The 23,131-nt window shown below is 46.7% G+C and overlaps 3 protein-coding genes across 7 annotated transcripts in view; all 3 read left to right on the top strand.

Moving 5' to 3' along the window:
• Window positions 1–23,131, top strand: part of LOC309527321 (E3 SUMO-protein ligase ZBED1-like) — a 57,159-nt gene that overhangs the window by 659 nt on the left and 33,369 nt on the right. The window lies entirely within an intron of this gene.
• On the top strand, window positions 510–22,899 carry LOC309527339 (uncharacterized protein). 5 transcript variants are annotated; one of them, XM_082214116.1, is made up of 5 exons: window positions 14,351–14,529; window positions 18,004–18,178; window positions 18,331–18,457; window positions 20,428–20,508; window positions 21,108–22,899. In XM_082214116.1, the coding sequence occupies exons 2-5, from the start codon at window positions 18,104–18,106 to the stop codon at window positions 22,640–22,642; spliced, it is 1,818 nt and encodes a 605-aa protein (XP_082070242.1). In that variant the 5' UTR covers window positions 14,351–14,529; window positions 18,004–18,103; the 3' UTR covers window positions 22,643–22,899. The 5 variants fall into 5 exon arrangements, with proteins under 5 accessions (XP_082070243.1, XP_082070241.1, XP_082070242.1 ...); XM_082214114.1 differs by having other exon boundaries at window positions 20,425–20,508; XM_082214117.1 differs by lacking the exons at window positions 14,351–14,529; window positions 18,004–18,178; window positions 18,331–18,457; window positions 20,428–20,508 and adding exons at window positions 510–690; window positions 814–940; window positions 2,216–2,296.
• LOC309527418 (uncharacterized protein) lies at window positions 8,564–11,612 on the top strand. Its single transcript, XM_082214270.1, has 3 exons — window positions 8,564–8,727; window positions 9,550–9,676; window positions 10,502–11,612. The coding sequence occupies exons 1-3, from the start codon at window positions 8,650–8,652 to the stop codon at window positions 11,356–11,358; spliced, it is 1,062 nt and encodes a 353-aa protein (XP_082070396.1). The 5' UTR covers window positions 8,564–8,649; the 3' UTR covers window positions 11,359–11,612.

The following is a 23,131-nucleotide window of genomic DNA, read 5'->3' as shown; positions in this document are numbered from 1 at the left end:
CCGAAGCTGAATGTCCCCTAAGGACTGAGGCAGCTTATAGTATTATAAAGTTCCTGTAGGAAGGAGTAGGTTTTTCCAGTTCTTACTCCAAGATTCAATACTTTCTATTTCTGGTGTGAAAATCTCAAGTGTTCCAGAGCTTTCCAGTTTTGAGCAATGAGTTTCTGAACAGCTATTAAAACATAGAGGATGAGTTCCTGATATCTCCAATCAGCATTTTAATCAATGAAAATTGTTAACAATCCCAAATTTGGGGTAGATGGTGCATTTCTTTCACTAACCATTTCATATATTTTTCATAATATGTGTTTCTATTTTGCATTTGTAATTAGAATTTATGAGTATTAATTTTTTAGAATTGGTATTTGTAATTTGTAAAAGGTATGCTATCTGTGTAAATGTCTCCCATCCTAATTAAATCTGCCTTTCTATGAACCACTCTCAGACCTCGTAGTCTAGGGCAGTACATAAATTCAGTCAATAATAATAATAATTTCTGCATTTTTCAGAGCTGTTCCCTGAATTGAAGTGCATCGTGGCAACAGCTGAGAGAGTCCCAGAAGTGGCCCAGTTTACGCCTCCTCCTCCTCCTCCATCCTTTCCACTGGCAACGCAATGGCCTCCGAGCCCCCCTCTGAACGGCCTCTTCTTACAGGTGGAGTGGAAAGAGGAGCCAGGCAGCTTCCTCAGGTAGGGAAACAGCAATGGGAGCAGGGAGGAGGGAAGAGGCACAGATGGAACCACCCAGCCTCCCTCTGTGTTGAGTGGGAATGATGGGGATCTAAGAGAAGCCCTGTTTTCTTCTTCTTCCAGGCCCTCTTGACCTTTGAGGAGGTGGCTGTGTTTTTCACGGAGGAGGAGTGGGCTCTGCTGGATCCAGGCCAACGAGCTCTGCACAAGGAAGTCATGCAGGAGAATTATGAGATGGTGGCCTCTCTAGGTAAGGGCACATTTTTTCCCCTCTTGGCTGTTAGACGTTGAAGTTGGGAATCTGTTGTTTGAACCATTTATTCATGCCGTGTCTTCCTCTTTGGTGACCCCTTGTAGCCGAGTAAGATTGTCTTCCATGAACATGATCTTAACATGTTTCCGTAAGGGACTGTGGAGTCCAATTCTGGATCCACACATCCTTTGGCAGTGGGGACATAGGTTTCCAGGTGGGAGTTGATCATGGTGAAGGTTTGCCAAACATGCTTTCCTCTTAGCTTGTTTCTCCCTTTTGGCCTGAGTTTGTGGTTCTTCAAAGTCCATGATGCCTTTGGTAAAGGTTATTTTCCAATCGGAGCACTCGCTGGCCAGTGTTACCCAATTTTCTGTTCTTATACTGCATTTTTTTTTAAGATTTGCCTTGAGACCATCTTGAAACCTCTTTTGTTGTCCATTCTTAAGTTCCATTCTTAAGTTGGCAATAGAATAGTTGTTTTGAAGGCAATAATCAGGCATCTGAACAACATGACCAGTCCAATGAAGTTGATGTTGAAGATTGTAGTGTATAGCAATACTTCTCAGGGACGTCCCTTCCCAGAGTGAGACTGCGTAGACTCCAGGGAAGAAGGGTGGGCAGGCTAAGGAGGGTAGAGGCTTGAATCCTGCTCACACTGAGAGTGATGGAAGTCTGTCCCATCCTGGAATGCAGGCTATAAATTCCCAAGACAGCACAGGGCAGACAGAGCCTGCTTCAGAGCAACTGCCGCTGTTAGATCCGGCTCAAGAGGAGGAGGAAGGCCAGCTGTCCCCGAGTCTCCTCAGAGTAGGCAGAAGAGTAGAGTAGAGGCGCAACGCCAGCCCAACAGGAGGTGGGTCAACCGGTGGAGGATATCCTGCTGGCGTCAACAGTGTCATCCAGTGGGTCCAACTGTCTCATTGGGAGAGGACTGAGCTGGGAGGGCTCGGACTGAAGCTACTGTGTAAATACTCAAGGAATCTAAGAGTAATAAACCTGCCAGCTTGCCGCTTCTTGGTATGAGAGGAGCATGGTAAATCCTGACAGCACTGTACTTTTGTCTGTAGGAAACTCTTCATAAGCTGATATTGTGGCATGAATTCCCCACAAAAACCTCTGTAAAATCTACAAAGAGGTTTTCTGGTGGAAGTCATTATTAGCTTTTAATGGGCCACCAGATACTTTGCTGTAACAAAATATTGTTACTTTGGATACTTTTACAGTCACATATGACATAAACAACGCTTCTGTTTTACTTATTCCACATAGCAGAGACTCTGATATTCAGATCTGAGCTCACCTCCTCGCTTGGAACAGAAAAATACAGGGATGTTGTCCTGGGCCAATTGAGAGGTACATACTTCCACTTTGCTGTGAGGCTGTACCTTTGTATGTCTCCTTTCAGTGTGTAGGGATATAACAAGAGCCCTTTTGCATCAGAATGAGGGCCCATCTTTTCCAGCATCCTGGTGCAGGTTTAGGTGATGTATACAGTGGGTTGGAAGATCAGCAAGATATTACAGATCAGGGAGGAAGGAGAAAACCCAATACAGACGCAAAGCATTTTCACTTGGGGGGGCGGAGATGAAGAATGGGCCATAGATGCCTCATCTGTATATAGAAGGGTTTTCTTGGTGTTCAGTGCTACATGGGAGTTGAAGGTAGAACTGGATACTAAGGGATCTTCAGGCTATTTTCAGATTTCCTTTCCTTTCCTGAAACTTTAGTACATAGGAGAGGGAGGTATGCTAGAAGTGTTAAAATAAGAGAATGTGCTGATTGGTCTTGCTGTGTGTTAAGTTCTCTTGTTCATTTCCTTGAATTGTTGTTGTTGTTTAGTTGTTTAGTCGTGTCCGAGGCATACTTGTCTTCCACTGCCTCCCGCAGTTTGGTCAAACTCATGTTCGTAGCTTCGAGAACACTGTCCAACCATCTTGTCCTCTGTCCTCCCCTTCTCCTTGTTTCCTCTATCTTTCCCAACATCAGGGTCTTTTCCAGGGAGTCTTCTCTTCTCATGAGGTGGCCAAAGTATTGGAGCCTCAGCTTCACGATCTGTCCTTCCAGTGAGCACTCAGGGCTGATTTCCTTAAAAATGGATAGGTTTGATCTTCTTCCTTAAATACTTAGCAATATTTTCTTTTCTCCCACTTTAAACCAGGTGATGGAGGAGGCAATCAGAATATTGAAGGGCCATCTGCAAAGTACTTAAGTGTGAGTGAACACCTTAGCACCCATCTACAAACTAACACAGGAGAGAAACCCTTTAAATGCATGGAGTGCGGAAAGAGCTTCAGTAAAAATGGAAACCTTACTGTACATAAACAAATTCACACAGGGAACAAACCATTTAGATGTATGCAGTGTGGAAAGAGCTTCAGACAATGTTCACACCTTACTATACATCTACGAACTCACACAAGGGAGAAACCTTTTAAATGTATGGAGTGTGGAAAGAGCTTCAGTGAGAGTGGAAAACTTACTATACATCAACGAATTCACACAGGGGAGAAGCCCTTTAAATGTATGGATTGTGGAAAGAGTTTCACTGAGAGTGGAGGGCTTAGAAATCATCAGCGGACTCACACAGGGGAGAAACCATATAAATGTTTGGAGTGTGGAAAGAGCTTCATTCGTAGTGGGAAACTCACTCTACACCAACAAAGTCACACCGGGGAGAAACCATTTAAATGTATGTGTGGGAAGGCTTTCAGTCAGAGTGGAGCTCTTGCAACACATCAACGAACTCATACAGGGGAGAAACCATTTAAATGTATTGAGTGTGGAAAGAACTTCAGTGAAACTTCAAAACTGACCATACATCTACGAACTCACACAGGGGAGAAACCCTTTAAATGTTTAGAGTGTGGACAGAGTTTCAGTCACAATGGAACACTTACTAGACATCAACGAACTCACACAGGTGAGAAACCATACAAATGTACTGTTTGTGGAAAGTGCTTCAGTACCAGTGGAAGCCTTACTCTACATCAGCGAACTCATACAGGGGAGAAACCGTATAAATGTTTGGAGTGTGGAAAGAGCTTCATTTGTAGTGGGAGACTCACTGTGCACCAACAAAGTCACATCGGGAGTAAACCATTTAAATGTATTTGTGGGAAGGCTTTCAGTCAGAGTGGAGCTCTTGCAACACATCAACGAACTCATACAGGAGAGCAACCATTTAAATGTATGGATTGTGGGAAGGGTTTCAGTGATAGTAGAAATCTTAGAAGACACCAGCGATCTCACACAGTGGAGAAGCCCTTTAAATATATGTAGTGCTGAAAGAGCTTCAGTAAAAATGGAAGACTTATCTAATATCAACGAATTCACACAGGGAAAACCATTTAGATGTATGGAGTGGGAAGAGCTTCAGTAAAAATAGGAGACTTGCCATACATCAACAAATTCACACAAGGGAGAAACCATTTAGATCAGGGGTGTCCAAACTTTTTTCAAAGAGGGCCAGATTTGATGAAGTTAATATGTGTGGGGGCTGACCAAAGTTGTTTTTTGGGGGATTGAAGTTGTTGAGCTTTTGGCGGGATTTCCCCCCAAGGTTTTTGAGGTTTTTTTAGGATTTTACCCCAGGAAATAAACTGCCACAGGGGCCGGAATAAACCAACTTTGGACATGCCTGATTTAGATGTATGGTATGCGGAAAGAGCTTAAGTCAGAGTGCAAGCCTTACTACACATCAACGAACTCACAAAGGGGGAAAAACCATTTAAATGTATGAATTGTGGGAAGTGCTTTAATCGGAATGGAGCTCTTAAAAGACATCAATGAACTAATACAGGGGAGAAACCATTTAAATGTATAGAGTGTGGAAAGGGCTTCAATGGAAATGGAACTCTTAGAAGACATCAACGATCTCACAGAGAAGCAACTGTTTAAATGGAAGGAGTGTGGAAAGTATTTCAGTTATAATGAAGTTCTTAATAAGCAATTACATAGTGTTACGGGGGAGAACCCATTTAGTTTTATGGAGTATGTCATGTTTTTCCCGGTAGGGACGCGGGTGGCGCTGTGGGTAAAAGCCTCAGCGCCTAGGACTTGCCGATCGAAAGGTCGGCGGTTCGAATCCCCGCGGCAGGGTGCGCTCCCGCTGCTCGGTCCCAGCGCCTGCCAACCTAGCAGTTCGAAAGCACCCCCGGGTGCAAGTAGATAAATAGGGACCGCTTACCAGCTGGAAGGTAAACGGCGTTCCGTGTGCTGCGCTGGCTCGCCAGATGCAGCTTTGTCACGCTGGCCACGTGACCCGGAAGTGTCTCCGGACAGCGCTGGCCCCCGGCCTCTTGAGTGAGATGGGCGCACAAACCCCAGAGTCTGTCAAGACTGGCCCGTTCGGGCAGGGGTACCTTTACCTTTACCTATGTTTTTCCCACAGAGTTCACTTTGTCCCTCATATCAGCAAACTCATATAAGGAAAAATCAATTGTAAATGCATGGAGTAATTTTGATTTTCTGATGTTTGTATGGAAAGTTGTACATACATGTTTTAAGGCAATGAAGGTAATGTCTCATACAGTGGTGCCTCTGGTTACCTACGCTTCAGGTTACAGACTCCGCTAACCCAGAAATAGTACCTCAGGTTAAGAACTTTGCTTCAGGCTCAGAACAGAAATCGTGCTCTGGCGGCATGGTGGCAGCAGGAGGCCCCATTAGCTAAAGTGGTGTTTCAGGTTAAGAACAGTTTCAGGTTAAGAACGGGCCTCCGGAACGAATTAAGTACTTAACCTCAGGTACCACTGTATATGAAAGATGCAATGTACTGTTAGGGATGTGCAGAATGTGACTCTCGAGGGCTCATTGAGTGTGAACATGGGCTGAGAATCCACTGATATTTGGTCTTTGGCAGAGAGAATTGGGAATCCAGAGTTGGGAAAAGTGGAGCACAACAGTGGTGTTTAGGAAGCAGGGTTGGCTCTGGAATCCTAGAACTGTGGAGTTGAAAGGGAGTCCAGGGTCTTCTAGTCCAACTCCCAGTTTATGCCCGGACACTGAGGTCCAGCGCCGAGGGCCTTTTGGCGGTTCCCTCGCTGTGAGAAGCCAAGTTACAGGGAACCAGGCAGAGGGCCTTCTCGGTAGTGGCACCCGCCCTGTGGAACGCCCTCCCACCAGATGTCAAAGAGAAAAATACCAAACTTTTAGAAGACATCTAAAGGCAGCCCTGTTTAGGGAAGCTTTTAATGTTTAATAGGTTATTTTAATGTTTTGTTGGAAGCCGCCCAGAGTAAATAAATTATTATTATTATTATTATTATTATTATTATTATTAGAACAGCAGCATAAATCACATTTTTATAGTTGCAATAAAGGAACAACGAAAACACAGAAAGACTGGAAAGTAATCTTTAAAATATCCTACGTTGTTTATATTTTATAAATTCATTGTTTTACCTTCTCTTCTCATTCATGGGTACATTAACTGCAAAGGGGATAAAATCCCAGGTGGCAGCCGGAATAAAGGAGGTGCTGAGGGGGACAAACAATATACGGAGGGAAGGTGGCACAGGGGAATGTGGGCATTGCCAGTGGTTTCAGGAGAGTCATCTCCCTGCGGAGGGATCTCTGTGCCCCCGTAATTGGCCCATCCTTCAGAAATCTGTAGAAAGCTGGCAGTATAGGAGGCTGAAAGCAGAGATCATACGGAGCTGCTACTCCCTCTGCCGGCATTGAGCATTTGCCCATGACATGATGAAGTGACAGCAGGTGCTGCAAGCTGCCCACAGTTGGACTTCACCCCCAAAGGCCCCCTCCTCCATCGCCCCCCAAGACAGACGGATGCCAACAGGGTCTCTCTGCCTGCCAGGATTGCACCTGGGACCTCCTGCATGCAAAGCACGGGGGGGGGGGAGAGTCCCTTCCCACTACATTCCTAGGTCTCTGCTTGCAGGGAGGGGGGGGGGTCACCCTGGGTGAACGAACTCTCTTCCTAGAGAGGCAGGAAGTGACGGAGGAGGGCGGGGGGGTAGAGGCAATGTTGGAGGGGTGGGGTCTCCATGCGCACCCCCGGAAGAGAAGGAGGCCTGCAAAGGAGGAGGAGGGAAAAGGTGCAACATTTCGGGAGGGGGGTGATTTGGGGTGCAGGGAGGGAGAAGAATTTGCATTTCCTCCCTGTGAATCTACAAATAGGGCGGGAGGGGGGGGAAGGTGAGGGGGTCATCAAAGCAAGGACGGTCTCCCCCCCCCTTTCCCTCTGGGAACCAGGAGAGGCAATCTGAGCAAGGCGGGGGGGGGGCGTCCTCTCCCCCAAACAAGGTTTGCATTGCAGGATCCTCTTGGAAGCGGAGAGATCAACCAGACTCCGGGGGGGGGAGAGACATTTTGCTTCCTGAGACGTTCCTCCCCTCCCCCCCCCCCGTGCAACCTGACTGGGACACGGAACCAGTTGTGCCAGTTTCACCCCACGACCGTGGGACCCCCTGGGGCTGGGGCTGCCATTCAGTATGCATGGCCCTGGCACCGAAATTTGTGGGTGCCCGGCCGCTTCATGAGGAATTGAGCTCAGGGACCCGGGAAGCTGGCACCTATGCAATGAAAGTCACCAGGTGACATTCCCCCCCCCCATCTTAGACCCAGCCTCCTAACCCATTTTTATGTATTTCTTCACACTCAGCCTGGAACACCCCCCTCCCTCTCTTGGCCTCCTGCGTCAGGGAGCCGGTCTGCCCCCCTCCCCAGCTCCCCTTTCAGAAATCCTAGTTTGACAGGCTGAGGTTGATTTGGCACAAAGGAAAGAGCCCTGTTGGGTTTCCCATGTTGGGGGGTGCAGTTGGGGAGGATTTGCTGTGCTGCTTTTGTGTCCCAAAACTGGAGGGAAGAGGAGCATTCCTGATTTCCTGAAGCATGAAAAAGCACCTTGTTGGTTTCCCTCCTGCTTGGCAAGGGAATTGGACCCATGGATGGCAGGATTTGAAACTGATCAAGGTCTCAGGAGCCCTTTAAAAAGCTTCAAGGCAAAGATTGGAGGAATTAAAGAAATGCCCCCTCCCCAGCTGGACTTGGGGGAAAGGAGAAGGGAGAACAGTTTTTCATGCTTTTTCTTTCCAAAGAGAGGCTTCTCCTGATTTCCTCTTGGGACTGTAATGCTTTCTGCAAAGCTTCATTAAGAGTTTGGGATTTGATCCTATAACTTTACAAACCAAAGACTGAGGCAGCTTACAGTATTATAAAGTTCCTGCCTTTGTAATTAGAATTTATGAGTACTGTATTAATTTATTAGTATTAATATTTGCAGCTTGTAACAGGTATGCTATCTGTGTAAATGTATCCCACCCTAATTAAATCCATCTGTCTGTGCACCGCCCTGTGCGGTGTAGCGGTTAAGAGCGGTAGTCACGTAATCTGGGGAACCGGGTTTGTGTCTCCGCTCCTCCACATGCAGCTGCTGGGTGACCTTGGGCCAGTCACACTTCTTTGAAGTCTCTCAGCCCCACTCACCTCACAGAGTGTTTGTTGTGGGGGAGGAAGGGAAAGGAGAATGTTAGCCGCTTTGAGACTCCTGAAGGGGAGTGAAAGGCAGGATATCAAATCCAAACTCTTCTTCTTCTTCTTCTGAGACCTCTGGGTATAGGGCAGTATATAAATTCAATTTATTATTATTACTATTATTATTTCTTCATTGTTCTCCTAAAAGAGCTGCTCCCTGCATTGAAGTGCATCGTGGCAACAGCTGAGAGGGTCGCAGAAGTGGCATCGCAATGGCCTCAGGAGCACCATCGTTTGCACTGTCTCTTCTTAAAGGTGGAGTGGAAAGAGGAGCCAGGCAGCTTCCTCAGGTAGGGAAAGAGCAACGGGAGCAGGGAGGAGGGAAGAGGCACAGATCATAGAATCATAGAGTTGGAAGAGACCACAAGGGCCATCGAGTCCAACCCCCTGCCAAGCAGGAAACACCATCAGAGCACTCCTGGCATCTGGTTGTCAAGCCTCTGCTTAAAGACCTCCAAAGAAGGAGACGCCACCACACTCCTTGGCAGCAAATTCCACTGTCGAACAGCTCTTACTGTCAGGAAGTTCTTCCTAATGTTTAGGTGGAATCTTCTTTCTTGTAGTTTGGATCCATTGCTCCGTGTCCGCTTCTCTGGAGCAGCAGAAAACAACCTTTCTCCCTCCTCTATGTGACATCCTTTTATATATTTCAACATGGCTATCATATCACCCCTTAACCTCCTCTTCTCCAGCTCCCTTAGCCGTTCCTCATAAGGCATCGTTTCCAGGCCTTTGACCATTTTGATTGCCCTCCTCTGGACACGTTCCAGTTTGTCAGTGTCCTTCTTGAACTGTGGTGCCCAGAACTGGACACAGTACTCCAGGTGAGGTCTGACCAGAGCAGAATACAGTGGCACTATTACTTCCCTTGATCTAGATGCTATACTCACATTGATGCAGCCCAGAATTGTATTGGCTTTTTTAGCTGCCGCGTCACACTGTTGGCTCATGTCAAGTTTGTGGTCAACCAAGACTCCTAGATCCTTTTCACATGTACTGCTCTCAAGCCAGGTGTCACCCATCTTGTATGGGACCACCCAGCTTCCCTCTGTGTTGAGTGGGGATGATGGGGATCTAAGAGCAGCTCTGTCTTCTTCCTCTTCTTCTTCCAGGCCCTCTTGACCTTTGAGGAGGTGGCTGTGTTTTTCACGGAGGAGGAGTGGGCTCTGCTGGATCCTGGCCAACGAGCTCTGCACAAGGAAGTCATGGAGGAGAATTATGAGATGGTGGCCTCTCTAGGTAAGGGCAGATTTTTATTCCTCCTGGCTGTTCGATGTTGGAGGTGTGAATCTCCTGTTTGAGCCATTTATTCATGTTGTGTCTTCTTCTTTGGCGATTCCTCGTAGCCGAGTAAGATTGTCTTCCATGAACATGATCTTACCAGTGTGTCCGTAAGGGACACTGGAGTTCAGTTCTAGATCCACACATCCTTCCACAGTGGGGACATAGGTTTCCGAGGAGATGTTAATCACAGCGAGGGTTTGCCAAACGTGTTTTCCTCTTAGCTTGTTTCTCCCTTTTGGCCTGAGTTTGTGCTTCTTCAAAGTTCATAATGCCTTTGGTAAAGGTTATTCTCCAATTGGAGTGCGTGCTGGCCAGTGTTTCCCAATTTTCTATGCTTATGCTGCATTTTTTTAGATTTGCCTTGAGAGCATTCTGAAACCTCATTTTTGTCCTCCGGTATTTCTCTTTCCATTCTTAAGTTGGGAATAGAGTAGTTGCTTTCAAAGACGATAATCAGGCATCCGATACTTGGCCATCTTGTCTTGAGGATACTTAGAGTCCAACCACATCTGGAGGGCCATAGATATCTAACCTCAGCACAGAAGATTTCTCTTGGTGCTCAGTGTTACATGGGAGTGGAAGGTAGAACTGGATACTAAGGGTTCTTCAGGCTATTTTTAGATTTCCTTTCCTTTCCGGAAACTTTAGTACATAGTAGAGGGAGGGATGCTGGAAGTGCTAAAATCAGAGAAGGTCTGATTGGTCTTGCTGTGTGTTAAGTCCTCTGGTTCTCTTCCTTGAAGACCTAACAATATTTTATTATCTCCCACTTTAAACCAGGTGATGGAGGAGGCAATCAGAATTTTGAGGGGCCATCTGTGAAGTACTTCAGTTTGAGTGAACACCTTAGCACACAAAATTACACAGGGGAGAAGCACTTTAAATGCATGGAGTGCGGAAAGAGCTTCAGTAAAAATGGAAACTTTACTAGACATCAACTAATTCACACAGGGGATAAACCATTTAAATGTTTGGAGTGCGGAAAGAGCTTCAGTTTAAAAGAAAGACTTACTGTACATCAACGAATTCACACCGGGGAGAAACCATTTAAATGTATGCAGTGTGGGAAGAGCTTCAGAAAGTGTTCACACCTTAATATACATCAACGTATTCACACAGGGGAGAAACCATTTAAATGTATGGAGTGTGGGAAGAGCTTCAGTGAAAATGGAAGTCTTACCGTACATCAACGAATTCACACTGGGGAGAAACCATTTAGATGTGTGGATTGTGGGAAGAGCTTCACTCAGTGTTCACACCTTAGTATACATCAACGTATTCACACAGGGGAGAAACCATATAAATGTTTGGAGTGTGGAAAGTGCTTCATGTGTAGTTGGGAACTCAGTGTGCACCATCAAAGTCACACTGGGGAGAAACCATTTAATTGTAAGGATTGTGGGAAGGGTTTCAGTAAAGGTACAAAACTTACAATACATCAACGAATTCACACAGGGGAGAAACCATTTAGATGTATGGAGTGTGGAAAGAGCTTCAGTCAGTGTTCACACCTTAGTAGACATCAACGAACTCACACAGGTGAGAAACCATATAAATGTATGGATTGTGGAAAGGGTTTCAGTGAGAGTGGATCTCTTAGAAGACATCAAAGATCTCACAGAGAAGCAGCTGTTTAAATGAAAGGAGTGCGGAAAGTATTTCAATTATAATGAAGTTCTTAAATAACATCTGCTGACGGTCACGGGAGAGTACCCATTTAGTTTTATGGAGTGTGCCATGTTTTTCCCAGAGAGTTCACTTTGTCCCTCATATCAGCAAACTCATATAGGGAAAAATCAATTCTAAATGCATGGAGTAATTTTGATTTTCTGATGTTTGTATGGAAAGGTGCACATATATGTATTAAGGTAATGAAGGTAATGTCTCATAACAGTAAGTATATGAAAGATGCAATGTACTGTTAGACATGTGCAGAATGTGACTCTCGGGGGCTCACTGAGTGTGAACATGTGCTGAGAGTCCGTTGATATTTGGTCTTTGGCAGAGAGAATTGGGAATCCAGAGTTGGGAAAAGTGGAGCACAACTGTGGTGTTTAGGAAGCAGGATTGGCTCTGGAATCCTAGAACTGTGGAGTTGAAAGGGAGTCCAGGGTCTTCTAGTCCAACTCCCAGTTATAAGAAGAGCATAAATTCCATTTTTATAGTTGCAATAAATGGACACTGATAACACAGAAAGACTGGAAAGTAATCCTTAAACTATTCGACCTTGTTTATATTTTATAAATTCATTATTTTACAATAGCTTCTCTTTTTTATATGTTATTAATTTTTCAAAAATAATAAAATGAAAACAACCACCATACAAATTCATAAACAAAAATAGAAAAAATGACATTCCCCATGTGTTCAACACAGGAGCCACTGCAGCACCTTGACTTGTGATTAAGACGTTTTGATGGGCTTCCCAAGTCCAACCTTTTCCTGAAAAGCACACAACAGCGGCCGCAGTGCACAGGAAGACGCTTTCTAGTGCTGTCAGATAGATCTTTGGTCCACTGAGGTCAGGTTTGTCCTCACTGACAAACATGAACTTTGTGCATGCTCTGGTTTTGGGGACAACCCATATTTGTAATGATTTTGGGTGGTCTCTCAGTTACCACGTCTGAAGTTTTAAAGGGGCTCCTATTGGGGGGGGGGCCTCTCCAATTTCTGGTAACGCAGTGGATTTCTTAATAAAAACTATAAAGGAAACATGCACTATGTACAAGCAAAATATTTAAATAGCTACCTTTCTACTGGCAGGACAGGGGGCGGGGAGGACAGGAAGGAAATAAAGTCGGGAGGGGGCCATGGTCGGAAAAAGGCTGAGGGACATTGGGCTCCTTGGGGGGGTGGGTCCCTTCCCATTACATTTCTAGGTCTCTGCTTGCAGGGAGGGGGCAATCTCCTGCCCCACCCCCGTCCCCCTCCGTCAATGAACTCGCTTCCTAGAGAGGCAGGAAGGGACGGAGGAGGGCGGGGTGGGGGGGGTTAGAGGCAATGTTGGAGGGGTGGGGTCTCCATGCACATCCCCGGAAGAGAAGGAGGCCTGCAAAGGAGGAGGGGAAAGGTGCAACATTTCGGGAGGGGGGTGATTTGGGGTGCAGGGAGGGAGAAGAATTTGCTTTCCCTCCCCCTGAACCTACAAACAGGGCAGCAGGGAGGGGGGAAGGATGAAGGGGGGTGAAAGAAGGAAGGGCTCCCCCTTTCCCTCTGCAAGTGGCTGCGGGGGTGGGGCGCCTCTCCCCCAAACAAGGTTTGCATTGCAGGATGAACCCCAGAACCCTGAACTGCCGCCCCCTGCCTCAGTCGGGATCATGAAAGGATAGGAGCCAACTCATAGGGGCCCGAGGGGGTCTTCTCCCCTCCCCATAATATGTTTGGAAGAGCTGCCCCCACTATTTTATTCAAGTTGGCATCCCTGTATGGGGCGGGGGGATATGGAGGGTGGGAGGGAGTCTAACTTGGTGCAGGGGAAGCAGCTGGAGAACAGAGTCGCCTCTGGAGTGGGAGGGAGGGAGATTTCGAATTGGGTGGGGGGGGGTGAGAGATGGACAATGTCAAGGGGAAATCGGCCTCCGGAGCTTCCTGAGTAAGAAAGAGGCTGATGTGAGAAGGAAGGGGGAAGCCCCCCAGCTCTCCTTTCAGAAATCCCAGTCTGGCCGGCTGAGGTTGCTTTGGCACAAAGGAAAGAGCCTTGTTGGGTTTCCCATGTTGGGGGGTGCAGTTGGGGAGGGGTTGCTGTGCTGCTTTTGTGCCCCCAAACTGGAGGGAAGAGGCGCATTTTCCATTTCCTGAAGCATGAAAAAGCACCTTGTCAGTTTCCCTCCTGCTTGGCAAGGGAAATGGGCCCATGGATGGCAGGATTTGAAAGTGATCAAGGTCTCAGGAGCCCTTTAAATATGTTTATGGCAAAGATTGGAGGAATTAAATAAATGCCCCCTCCCCAGCTGGACTTGGGGAAAGGAGGAAGGGAGGGATGAGTTTTTGATGCTCCTTCTTTCCAAAAAGAGGCTTCTCCAGATATCCTCTTGGGACTGTAGTGCTTTCTGCAAAGCTTCATTAAGGGTTTGGGATTTGAATCTAGAACTTTACAAACCCCTAAAGACTGAGGCAACTTACTATTATAAAGTTCCTGTAGAAAGTATTACATCCTTCCAGTTCCCTGCCTTTGTAATTAGAATTTATGAGCATTAGTTTATGAGTATTGATATTGAACGAATGGGTTTATGTGCAGTCAGTTTGAAACTGACCCAAAATCCCCATTTTTCCTCCTCCAAGGGAGCATTTCTAAAATGCTCTAACTTGAGCTCTTCAGCCAAAACCCAGCTGTATAAACAAGTGCTCAAAGAGCTCTCCTTTATCAGTCTGTAGCAGCCTTGGCTGTTCCAGTGTCTATCTTATCTTACGTCCTTGCCACACTCTGACGCACAGACTTAGTCTGGGAATGGCGCCAGGAGTTGGTGACCTCTTGCTCCGAGATAAGAGAATAGGAACAGGAATAGGAACACCCTTTTATGGTCAAGAGTACTGGAGCAGGAACATCTGTGATGTATAAGCTGACGTGGCTGGATTCCTGCGGAAGGGGGGGTGCCTGGAGGATATATTTACTGCATGAATTGTCTCATTTCTTTGGACTTGCTGTGGACTGACCATGCAAGTGCCTTCTGCTATCCGGAAAGCAGAATAAACTCTTTCTCTGAATCAACCTTGGTGTCATTTGATTTCCTCCCTCCCTCCCGGGAGCAACGCAAACCCCACCAGTTGGTGAAGTATAATAAGGCGACAATATTTATAATTTGTAAAAGGTATGCTATCTGTGTTTTAAAATGTCCTCAAGCAGTGGGTGGCATTTAAAATTTTTATTTCTTTTTATCCTTTTTTCCTTTGTTGGGGGTGGGTGGAATGGATATTTGGTTGGGGATTAATTTTACTATAATTGTTCTGTTTTTCTTTTTTGTTGTTTTATGGGTTGTGTATAGTTTGTGTTTTGTTTTTAAGGGGTGGGATCAGGGCTGCCTGGGAGTGGGGCCCCAGCCAACACAATGGCTGGGACAAGTTCCACGGGGGGGGGGGGAGGAATGGGACATCCTATATTGGTGATCATGGGCAGGAGAAGGAGTTACGCTAAGACCAGACCATGTCATTACCAAGGAGGCAGGTTTAGTCGTTGTTTGAAGACTATCCCTGCCTCCGGGTCTGGCCTTGACCGGATGGATACTGTAATCAACAGGGGATACCCACATGACCTGAAGGTGTTGCTGTGTAATGCCAGGTCAATGATGAATAAAACCACTGCCATCCACGACTTGATTGTGGATGGAGGATTTGACCTGGCATGTGTGACAGAGACCTGGTTGGAGGAAGCAGATGGGCCTGTCCTTGCCGCTGCTTGCCCACCGGGTTTCTCTTACGCACAGCAACCCAGGTCATGTGGGGGGGGGGTTGCATTGATTTTTAGGAAGTCATTAGCTTGCATCAGGCGTCCTACTGGGAAGACCCAGTTCTCTGAGTGCATGTTCTGGAAGTTGGGCAATAGGGGCGGTACAGGATTCCTTTTGGTGTGCCGACCTCCCCACTGCACCAAGGATTCCCTGTCTGAGCTGCTTCAGGTTGTGGCTGGAGACACCTAGTTTGGTTGTCCTAGGGGATTTTAACATCCATGCCGACATGACCTTACAGGGGGCCGCTCGGGACTTTGTGGAAAGCATGGCCTCCATGGGGCTGTCCCTGAATAAGTTGGGCCCAACTCATAGTCATGGACATGCCTTAGACCTGGTATTCACCTCTAGTGACGTGGGTGATCTGACACTAAGTAAAAGTGAAACAAAAGAAGTGCCATGGACAGATCACTTGCTGGTGCAACTGGACTTCTCTGCGACCCTTCCCCTCTGCAGGGAGGTGGGACCAATTCGGATGGTCCGCCCCTGCCACTTAATGGGTCCAAATGGTTTCCAGAGAGTGGTAGGACATGCTTTATCCCATGTTGATGGCATTTCAGCTGATTCCCCGGTGGCCCGCTGGAATGTGGAGTTAACCAGGGCTATTGACTGTCTGGCTCGGAAGCGCCCTCTCCAATTGCATGGAGCCCAGACAGCCCCGTGGTTTTCTTCGGAGCTGAGGGCGATGAAACAATCGCTGAGATGGCTAGAGTGTCGGTGCCAGAAAACTCATTCCAAATCTGACCGGACACAGGTTAGAGCTCAACGTCGAGCCTACCAAATGGCGATAGCGATGGCGAAGAAGACTTTCTTCGCCGCCTCTATTACATCTGCAGAAAATAATAGCAGGAGACTCTTTCAGGTGGTCTGCAATTTAACGGAACAACCTTTACCATCGGGGCCTTGTAAAGATCTCCTGCAATGATTTTGCAAAGTTTTTTTTTTGCAGATAAAATCACTCATATTTGGAAGGAGCTAGACACCACCGTGGGAGCAGGGCTGGGGTGGGAGAGTGCTAGAGCCCTGTCTGGTCAAGTTGCATGGAATCAATTTCAATCCGTTACCCCCGAGGATGTGGACAGGCTGCTTGGACGCGTGAAACCAACCACCTGTCTCCTTGATCCTTGCCCATCCTGGCTAATAAAAGCAAGCCGGAAAGGGCTGAGCGATGGGCTCTGCGGGGTGGTTAATGCTTCCCTCTGTGAGGGAAAGTTCCCAGATCTGCTGAAAGAGGCGGTCATTAAACCGCTTCTTAAAAAAACATCTTTAGACCCAGTCAGTATGGCCAACTATCGCCCAGTCTCAAATCTTCCATTCTTGCGCAAGCTGATTGAGCGAGTGGTTGCTGAACAACTCCAGGCATGGCTAGAGGATGCGGACGATTTGGATCCCTTCCAATCAGGATTCAGGCCTCATCATGGGACTAAAACTGCCTTGGTCGTGCTAGTTGCTGATCTCCGGCGAGCTATGGAGAAAGGTGAGAGCTGTTTCCTAGTTCTGCTGGATCTCTCAGCGGCCTTTGATACAATCGACCATAACATACTTTTGGACCGTCTAGAGGGACTGGGAGCTGAGGGCACTGTTATACAGTGGTTTCACTCCTTCCTCCTGGGCCGTGTTCAGAAAGTGGTGGTGGGGGATGAGTGTTCAGACCCCTGGATTCCATCCTTCCCCCATGCTTTTTAACATCTATATGAAGCTGCTGGGAGAGATCATCAGGGGGTTTGGACTGGGTGTCCATCAATATGCGGATGATACCCAGCTCTACCTCTCTTTCAAATCAGAACCAGTGAAGGCGGTGAAGGTCCTGTGTGAGTGCCTGGAGGCGGTTGGAGGATGGATGGCGGCTAATGGATTGAGGTTGAATCCTGACAAGACAGAAGTACTATTTTGGGGGGACAGGGGGTGGGCTGGTGTGGAGGACTCCCTGGTCCTGAATGGGGTAACTGTGCCCCTGAAGGACCAGGAGCGCAGCCTGGGAGTCATTTTGGACTCACAGCTGTCCATGGAGGTGCAGGTCAATTCTGTATCCAGGGCAGCTGTCTACCAGCTCCATCTGGTATGCAGGCTGAGACCCTACCTGATCGCGGACTGTCTCTTCAGAGTGGTGCATGCTCTAGTAATCTCCCGCTTGTACTAGTGCAATACGCTCTACATGGGGATACCTTTGAAGGTGACCTGGAAACTACAAGTAATCCAGAATGCGGCAGCTAGACTGGTGACTGGGGGCGGCCGCCGAGACCACATAACACTGGTCTTGAAAGACCTACATTGGCTCCCAGTACGTTTCTGAGCACAATTCAAAGTGTTGGTGTTGACCTTGAAAGCCCTAAACGGCCTCGGTTCTGTATACCTGAAGGAGCGTCTCCATCCCCATCGTTCTGCCCGGACACTGAGGTCCAGCGCTGAGGGCCTTCTGGCGGTTCCCTCATTGCGAGAAGTGAGGCTACAGGGAACCAGGCAGAGGGCCTTCTCGGTAGTGGCGCCTGCCCTATGAAACGCCCTCCCATCAGATGTCAAAGCGATAAACAACTACCTGACATTCAGAAGACATCTTAAGGCAGCCCTGTTCAGGGAGGTTTTTAATGTGTGACATTTTAGTGTATTTTTGGTCTCTGTGGAAGCCGCCCAGAGTGGCTGGGGAAACCCAGCCAGATGGGCGGGGTACAAATAAATTATTATTATTATTATTATTATTATTATTATTATTATTATTATTAATGTCTCCCTAAAAAAACCCTGCTTTTCTGTGAACCGCCCATAGAACTCCTGGAATAGGGCGGTATATAGATTAAATCAATAATAATAATAATAATAATTTCTGCATTGTTCTCCTTAAAGAGCTGCTCCCTGCTTTGAAGTGCATCTTGGCAACAGCTGAGAGAGTCCCAGAAGTGGCCCAGTTTACGCCTCCTCCTCCGTCCTTTCCACTGGCAACACAATGGCCTCCGAGCCGTCCTCTGAACGGCCTCTTCTCAGAGGTGGAGTGGAAAGAGGAGCCAGGCAGCTTCCTCAGGTAGGGAAAGAGCAACAGGAGGAGGGAAGAGGCACAGAAGGGACAACTCAGCCTCCCTCTGTGTTGAGTGGGGATGATGGGGATCTAAGAGCAGCTCTGTCTTCTTCCTCTTCGTCTTCTTCCTCCTCTTCCTCCTCTTCCTCCTCTTCCAGGCCCTCTTGACCTTTGAGGAGGTGGCTGTGTTTTTCACGGAGGAGGAGTGGGCTCTGCTGGATCCAGGCCAAAGAGCTCTGCACAAGGAAGTCATGGAGGAGAATTATGAGATGGTGGCCTCTCTAGGTAAGGGCACATTTTTATTCCTCCTGGCTGTTAGACGTTGAAGGTGTGAATCTCCTGTTTGAGCCATTTGTTCATGTCATGTTTTTGGTGACCACTCATAGAAGAGTAAGATTCTCTTCCATGAACATGATCTTAATGGTGTGTCCGTAAGTGATTCCAATTCTGGATCCGCACATCGTTCCGCAGTGGGGACATAGATTTCCGGTCAGGAATTAATCACTGCGAGAGTTTGCCAAACATGCTTTCCTCTTAGCTTGTTTCTCCCTTTTGGCCTGAGTTTGTGTTTCTTCGAAGTCCATTACACCTTTGGTAAAGGGTGGGTGGCGCTGTGGGTTAAACCACAGAGCCTAGGACTTGCCGATCAGACGGTCGGTGGTTTGAATCCCCTCAATGGGGTGAGCTCCCGTTGCTCGGTCCCTGCTCCTGCCAACCTAGCAGTTCGAAAGGATGTCAAAGTGCAAGTAGAAGGTAAACGGCGTTTCCATGTGCTGCTCTGGTTTGCCAGAAGTGGCTTAGTCATGCTGGTCACATGACCCAGAAGCTGTATGCCGGCTCCCTCGGCCAATAAAGCGAGATGAGCGCCGCAGCCCCAGAGTCGGCCACGACTGGACCTAATGGGGTCCATTTACCTTTACCTTTATTCTCCAATGGGAGCGCTCGCAGGCCAATGTTTCCCAATTTTATGAGATTATACTGCATTTTTTAAAATTTCCTTTGAGAGCGTCTTGAAACCTCTTTTGTTGTCCTCCGTTATTTCTCTTTCCATTCTTAAATTGGGAATAGAGTGGTTTCTTTTGAAGGCAATAATCAGGTATCCAAACAACATGACCAGCCCAATGAAGTTGATGTTGAAGATTGTAGTTTATAGCAGTGTTTCCCAACCTTTTTTGGGCAAAGGCACACTTGTTTCATGAAAAAAATCTCGAGGCACACCACCATGCCAGATGGGGAAAGGTCACTTTTTACTTATGTAAAAAAAAATAAAAAAATAGTAACAGCATAGAAGGTAATGGTTAGGCTAGCATCCCTCTTCCAAATATGCTAGGTTTTTATTTGCAGGGAGTGTTCTACATGGGAAAGCATTCAGCACTGTCATTCTCCCATCTGCCATCTGAATTGGTACTATTCTGGGTCAACTTACTCTGCTGCATGTGTACATGAAAATGGCACCAAGTGTGGGGGAGGGGGCAGAACAGGTTTCAGATACAGGATATTAAGCATACACGTACTTCAGATTGAACTGGTTGCTTGCTTTGCAAGTTTTCATTTCCCAAATGACTGCCTTGGCAAGCGCAATACCTACCAGGCTCAACGCCGGTCTCGCGCTGCCGCTTCCCGCGCTCTCAAGGACCCGGGAGGAGGAAGGCGTGAAGGGAATCCCGAAGGCGCGAAAACCTCACGCATGTGCAGGCCTTCCGCCTGCGACAGCCCAGTAGGCCGGCCGAAGCGAGCGGCGATGGGATGTGGGAGGAAGCTCGCTCGCCGCCCCGCGTGTGCCTATGTGGGGCACGTTACAGCCCCGTGACGTCAGCGCCACGCAGGCAGCCAGGCAGGCAGACGGCGAGAGCCCCGCGCTGGGCGGCCTCTCGCCGCCGCCCCGCCTCTCGCCGCCCGACTCACCCGCCTCCCTCCCACGGCACACCAGGCAATGTCTCGCGGCACACTAGTGTGCCACGGAACACCGGTTGGGAAACACTGGTTTATAGCAACACTGTACTTTTGTCAGTAGGTAACTCTTTGTAAGCTCATATTGTGGTATGAATTTCCCCCCAAAACCTATGTAAAATCTACAAAGAGGCTCACAGGGTAATAATGGTGGCATGAAGTTGGCTGGTCAGTGTCATTTATCAACGTTTAATGGGCCACCAGATACTTTGCTATCTTTGTTTCACAAGATTAATATTTTTAAATATTTTTACAGTCACATATGACATAAACAGCTCTTCTGATTTTCTTATTCCACATAGCAGAGACTCTGACACTCAGGTCTGAGCTCATCTTGTCGCTTGGAACTGAAAAATACAGGGATGTTGTCCTGGACCAATTGAGAGGTACATACTTCCACTTTGCTGTGAGGCTGTACCTTTGTATGTCTCCTTTCAGTGTGTAGGGATATAACAAGAGCCCTTTTGCATAAGAATAAGGGCCCATCTTTTCCAGCATCCTGGTGCAGGTGTAGGTGATGTGAACAGTTGGTTGGAATGTATCAGTGAGATATTACAGATCATGGAGGAAGGAGAAAACTGAATACAGAGGCGTAGCATTTTCACAGGAGGGGGGAAGATGTGTCCCTCCAGAGGTTGCTGTACTACAACTCCCATCATCCCTGGTCATTGGCCATCTTTGCTTGGGTTGAGGGTACTTAGAGTCCAACCAAATCTGGAGGGCCATAGATGCCTCATCTCAGCACAGAAGGTTCTCTTGGTGCTCAGTGTTACATGCGAGTTGAAGGTAGAACTGGATACTAAGGGTTCTTGAAATTATTTCCAGATTTCCTTTCCTTTCCGAAAACTTTAGTACATAGAAGAGGGAAGGATGCTGGAGGTGTTAAGTTAAGAGAAGGTGCTGATTGGTCTTGCTGTGTGTTAAGTTCTCTGGTTCTCTTCCTTGAATACCCAACAATATTTCTTTATCCCCCACTTTAAACCAGGTGATGAAGAAGGAAATCAGAATTTTGAGGGGCCATCTGTAAAGAACTTCAGCATGAGTGATCACCTTAGCACACATCTACAAACTAACACAGGGGAGAAACACTTTAAATGCATGGAGAGTGGAAAGAGCTTCAGTAAAAATGGAAACTTCACTAGACATCAACGAATTCACACGGGGGATAAACCATTTAAATGCATGGAGTGTGGAAAAAGTTTTGCTTATAGTAGCAGCCTTAGAATTCATCAACGGACTCACACAGGGGAAAAACCATATAAATGTATAAAGTGTGGAAAGAGCTTCAGGCAGTGTTCACACCTTACTGTACATCTACAAACTCACACATGGGAGAAACCTTTTAAATGTATGGAGTGTGGAAAGAGGTTTAGGGATAGGGAAATACTTACTGTACATCAACAAATTCACACTGGGGAGAAACCATTTAGATGCAAGGATTGTGGGAAGGGTTTCAGTGAAGATAGGAAACTTACAATACATCAACGAACTCACACAGGGGAGAAACCATTTAGATGTTTGGAGTGTGGAAAGAGCTTCAGTCAGAGTGCAAGCCTTACTAGACATCAACGAACTCACACAGGGGAGAAACCATATAAATGTATGGAGTGTGGGAAGAGCTTCAGTGAAGGTGGAAAATTTACTAGACATCAACAAATTCACACTGGGGAGAAACCATTTAAATGTATGGAGTGTGGGAAGAGCTTCAGTCAGTGTTCATACCTTAATATACATCAACGTATTCACACAGGGGAGAAACCATATAAATGCATGGAATGTGGGAAGAGCTTCAGTGAAAATAGAAACCTTACCTTACATAAACGAATTCACACTGGGGAGAAACCATTTAGATGTATGGATTGTGGGAAGGGCTTCAGTCATGGTCCACACCTTACTGTACACCAACGTATTCACAAAGGGGAGAAACCTTTTAAATGTCTGGATTGCGGAAAGAGCTTCAGTACAAATGGAAACTTTACTAGACATCAAGGAATTCACAAAGGGGAAAAACCATTTAAATGTCTGGATTGCGGAATGAGCTTCACTGAGAATGGATCTCTTGCTAGACATCAACGAATTCACACAGGGGAGAAACCATTTAGATGTATGGAGTGTGGAAAGAGCTTCATTCAGTGTTCACACCTTAGTAGACATCAACGAACTCACACAGGTGAGAAACCATATAAATGTATGGAGTGTGGAAAGTGCTTCATGTGTAGTTGGCAACTCAATGTGCACCATCAAAGTCACACCGGGGAGAAACCATTTAATTGTAAGGATTGTGGGAAGGGTTTCAGTGATTGTATAAAACTTACAATACATCAACGAATTCACACAAGGGAGAAACCATTTAGATGTATGGAGTGTGGAAAGAGCTTCATTCAGAGTTCACACCTTAGTAGACATCAACGAACTCACACAGGGGAGAAACCATATAAATGTATGGAGTGTGGGAAGGGTTTCAGTCAGAGTGGATCTCTTAGAAAACATCAAAAATCTCACAGAGAAGCAATTGCTTAAATGAAAGGCGTGTGAAACGAGTTTCAATTACAATGGAGTTCTTAAATAACACCTGCTGACGGTCACGGGAGAGAACCCATTTAGTTTTATGGAGTATGCCACGTTTTCCCCACAGAGTTCACTTTGTACCTCATGTTGACAAACTCATATAGAGAACAATAAATTGTAAATGCATGGAGTATATTTGATGTTCTGGTGTTTGTATGGAAAGTTGTACATACACGTATTAAAGCAAATAAAATGTCTCATAATAGTAAGTATGATGAAAGCTATAATGTACCGTTAGGGATGTGCAGAATGTGATTCTGGAGTGCTCCTTGTGAGTGAACATGTGCTGAGAGTCCGTTGATATTTGGTCTTTGGCAGAGAGAGTTGGGAATGGAGAGTTGTGGAAAGTGGAGTGTGACGGAAAGTTTGTTTTGCTGGGCAGGTGGCCTCACCAAGTGTTTTCTTTTTCCCTGCCAGCAAATGGTTAACAAATGACTGCTT

Source organism: Podarcis vaucheri (genome assembly GCF_965113315.1).
Source record: "Podarcis vaucheri genome assembly, chromosome: 2".
NCBI lineage: Eukaryota > Metazoa > Chordata > Lepidosauria > Squamata > Lacertidae > Podarcis > Podarcis vaucheri.
This window is presented reverse-complemented; position numbering and strand designations above follow the sequence as displayed.

What these genes read in the sequence shown, in the direction of transcription:
- LOC309527339 (XM_082214115.1), top strand. Translation starts at nt 616, where the DNA reads ATGGCCTCCGAGCCCCCCTCTGAACGGCCTCTTCTTACAGGTGGAGTG. An exon ending in GAGCCAGGCAGCTTCCTCAG is followed by an intron (nt 691 to 813) that starts GTAGGGAAACAG and finishes TTCTTCTTCCAG; the next exon opens with GCCCTCTTGACCTTTGAGGA. An exon ending in TGAGATGGTGGCCTCTCTAG is followed by an intron (nt 941 to 2,212) that starts GTAAGGGCACAT and finishes TATTCCACATAG; the next exon opens with CAGAGACTCTGATATTCAGA.
- LOC309527418 (XM_082214270.1), top strand. Translation starts at nt 8,650, where the DNA reads ATGGCCTCAGGAGCACCATCGTTTGCACTGTCTCTTCTTAAAGGTGGA. An exon ending in GAGCCAGGCAGCTTCCTCAG is followed by an intron (nt 8,728 to 9,549) that starts GTAGGGAAAGAG and finishes TTCTTCTTCCAG; the next exon opens with GCCCTCTTGACCTTTGAGGA. An exon ending in TGAGATGGTGGCCTCTCTAG is followed by an intron (nt 9,677 to 10,501) that starts GTAAGGGCAGAT and finishes ACTTTAAACCAG; the next exon opens with GTGATGGAGGAGGCAATCAG.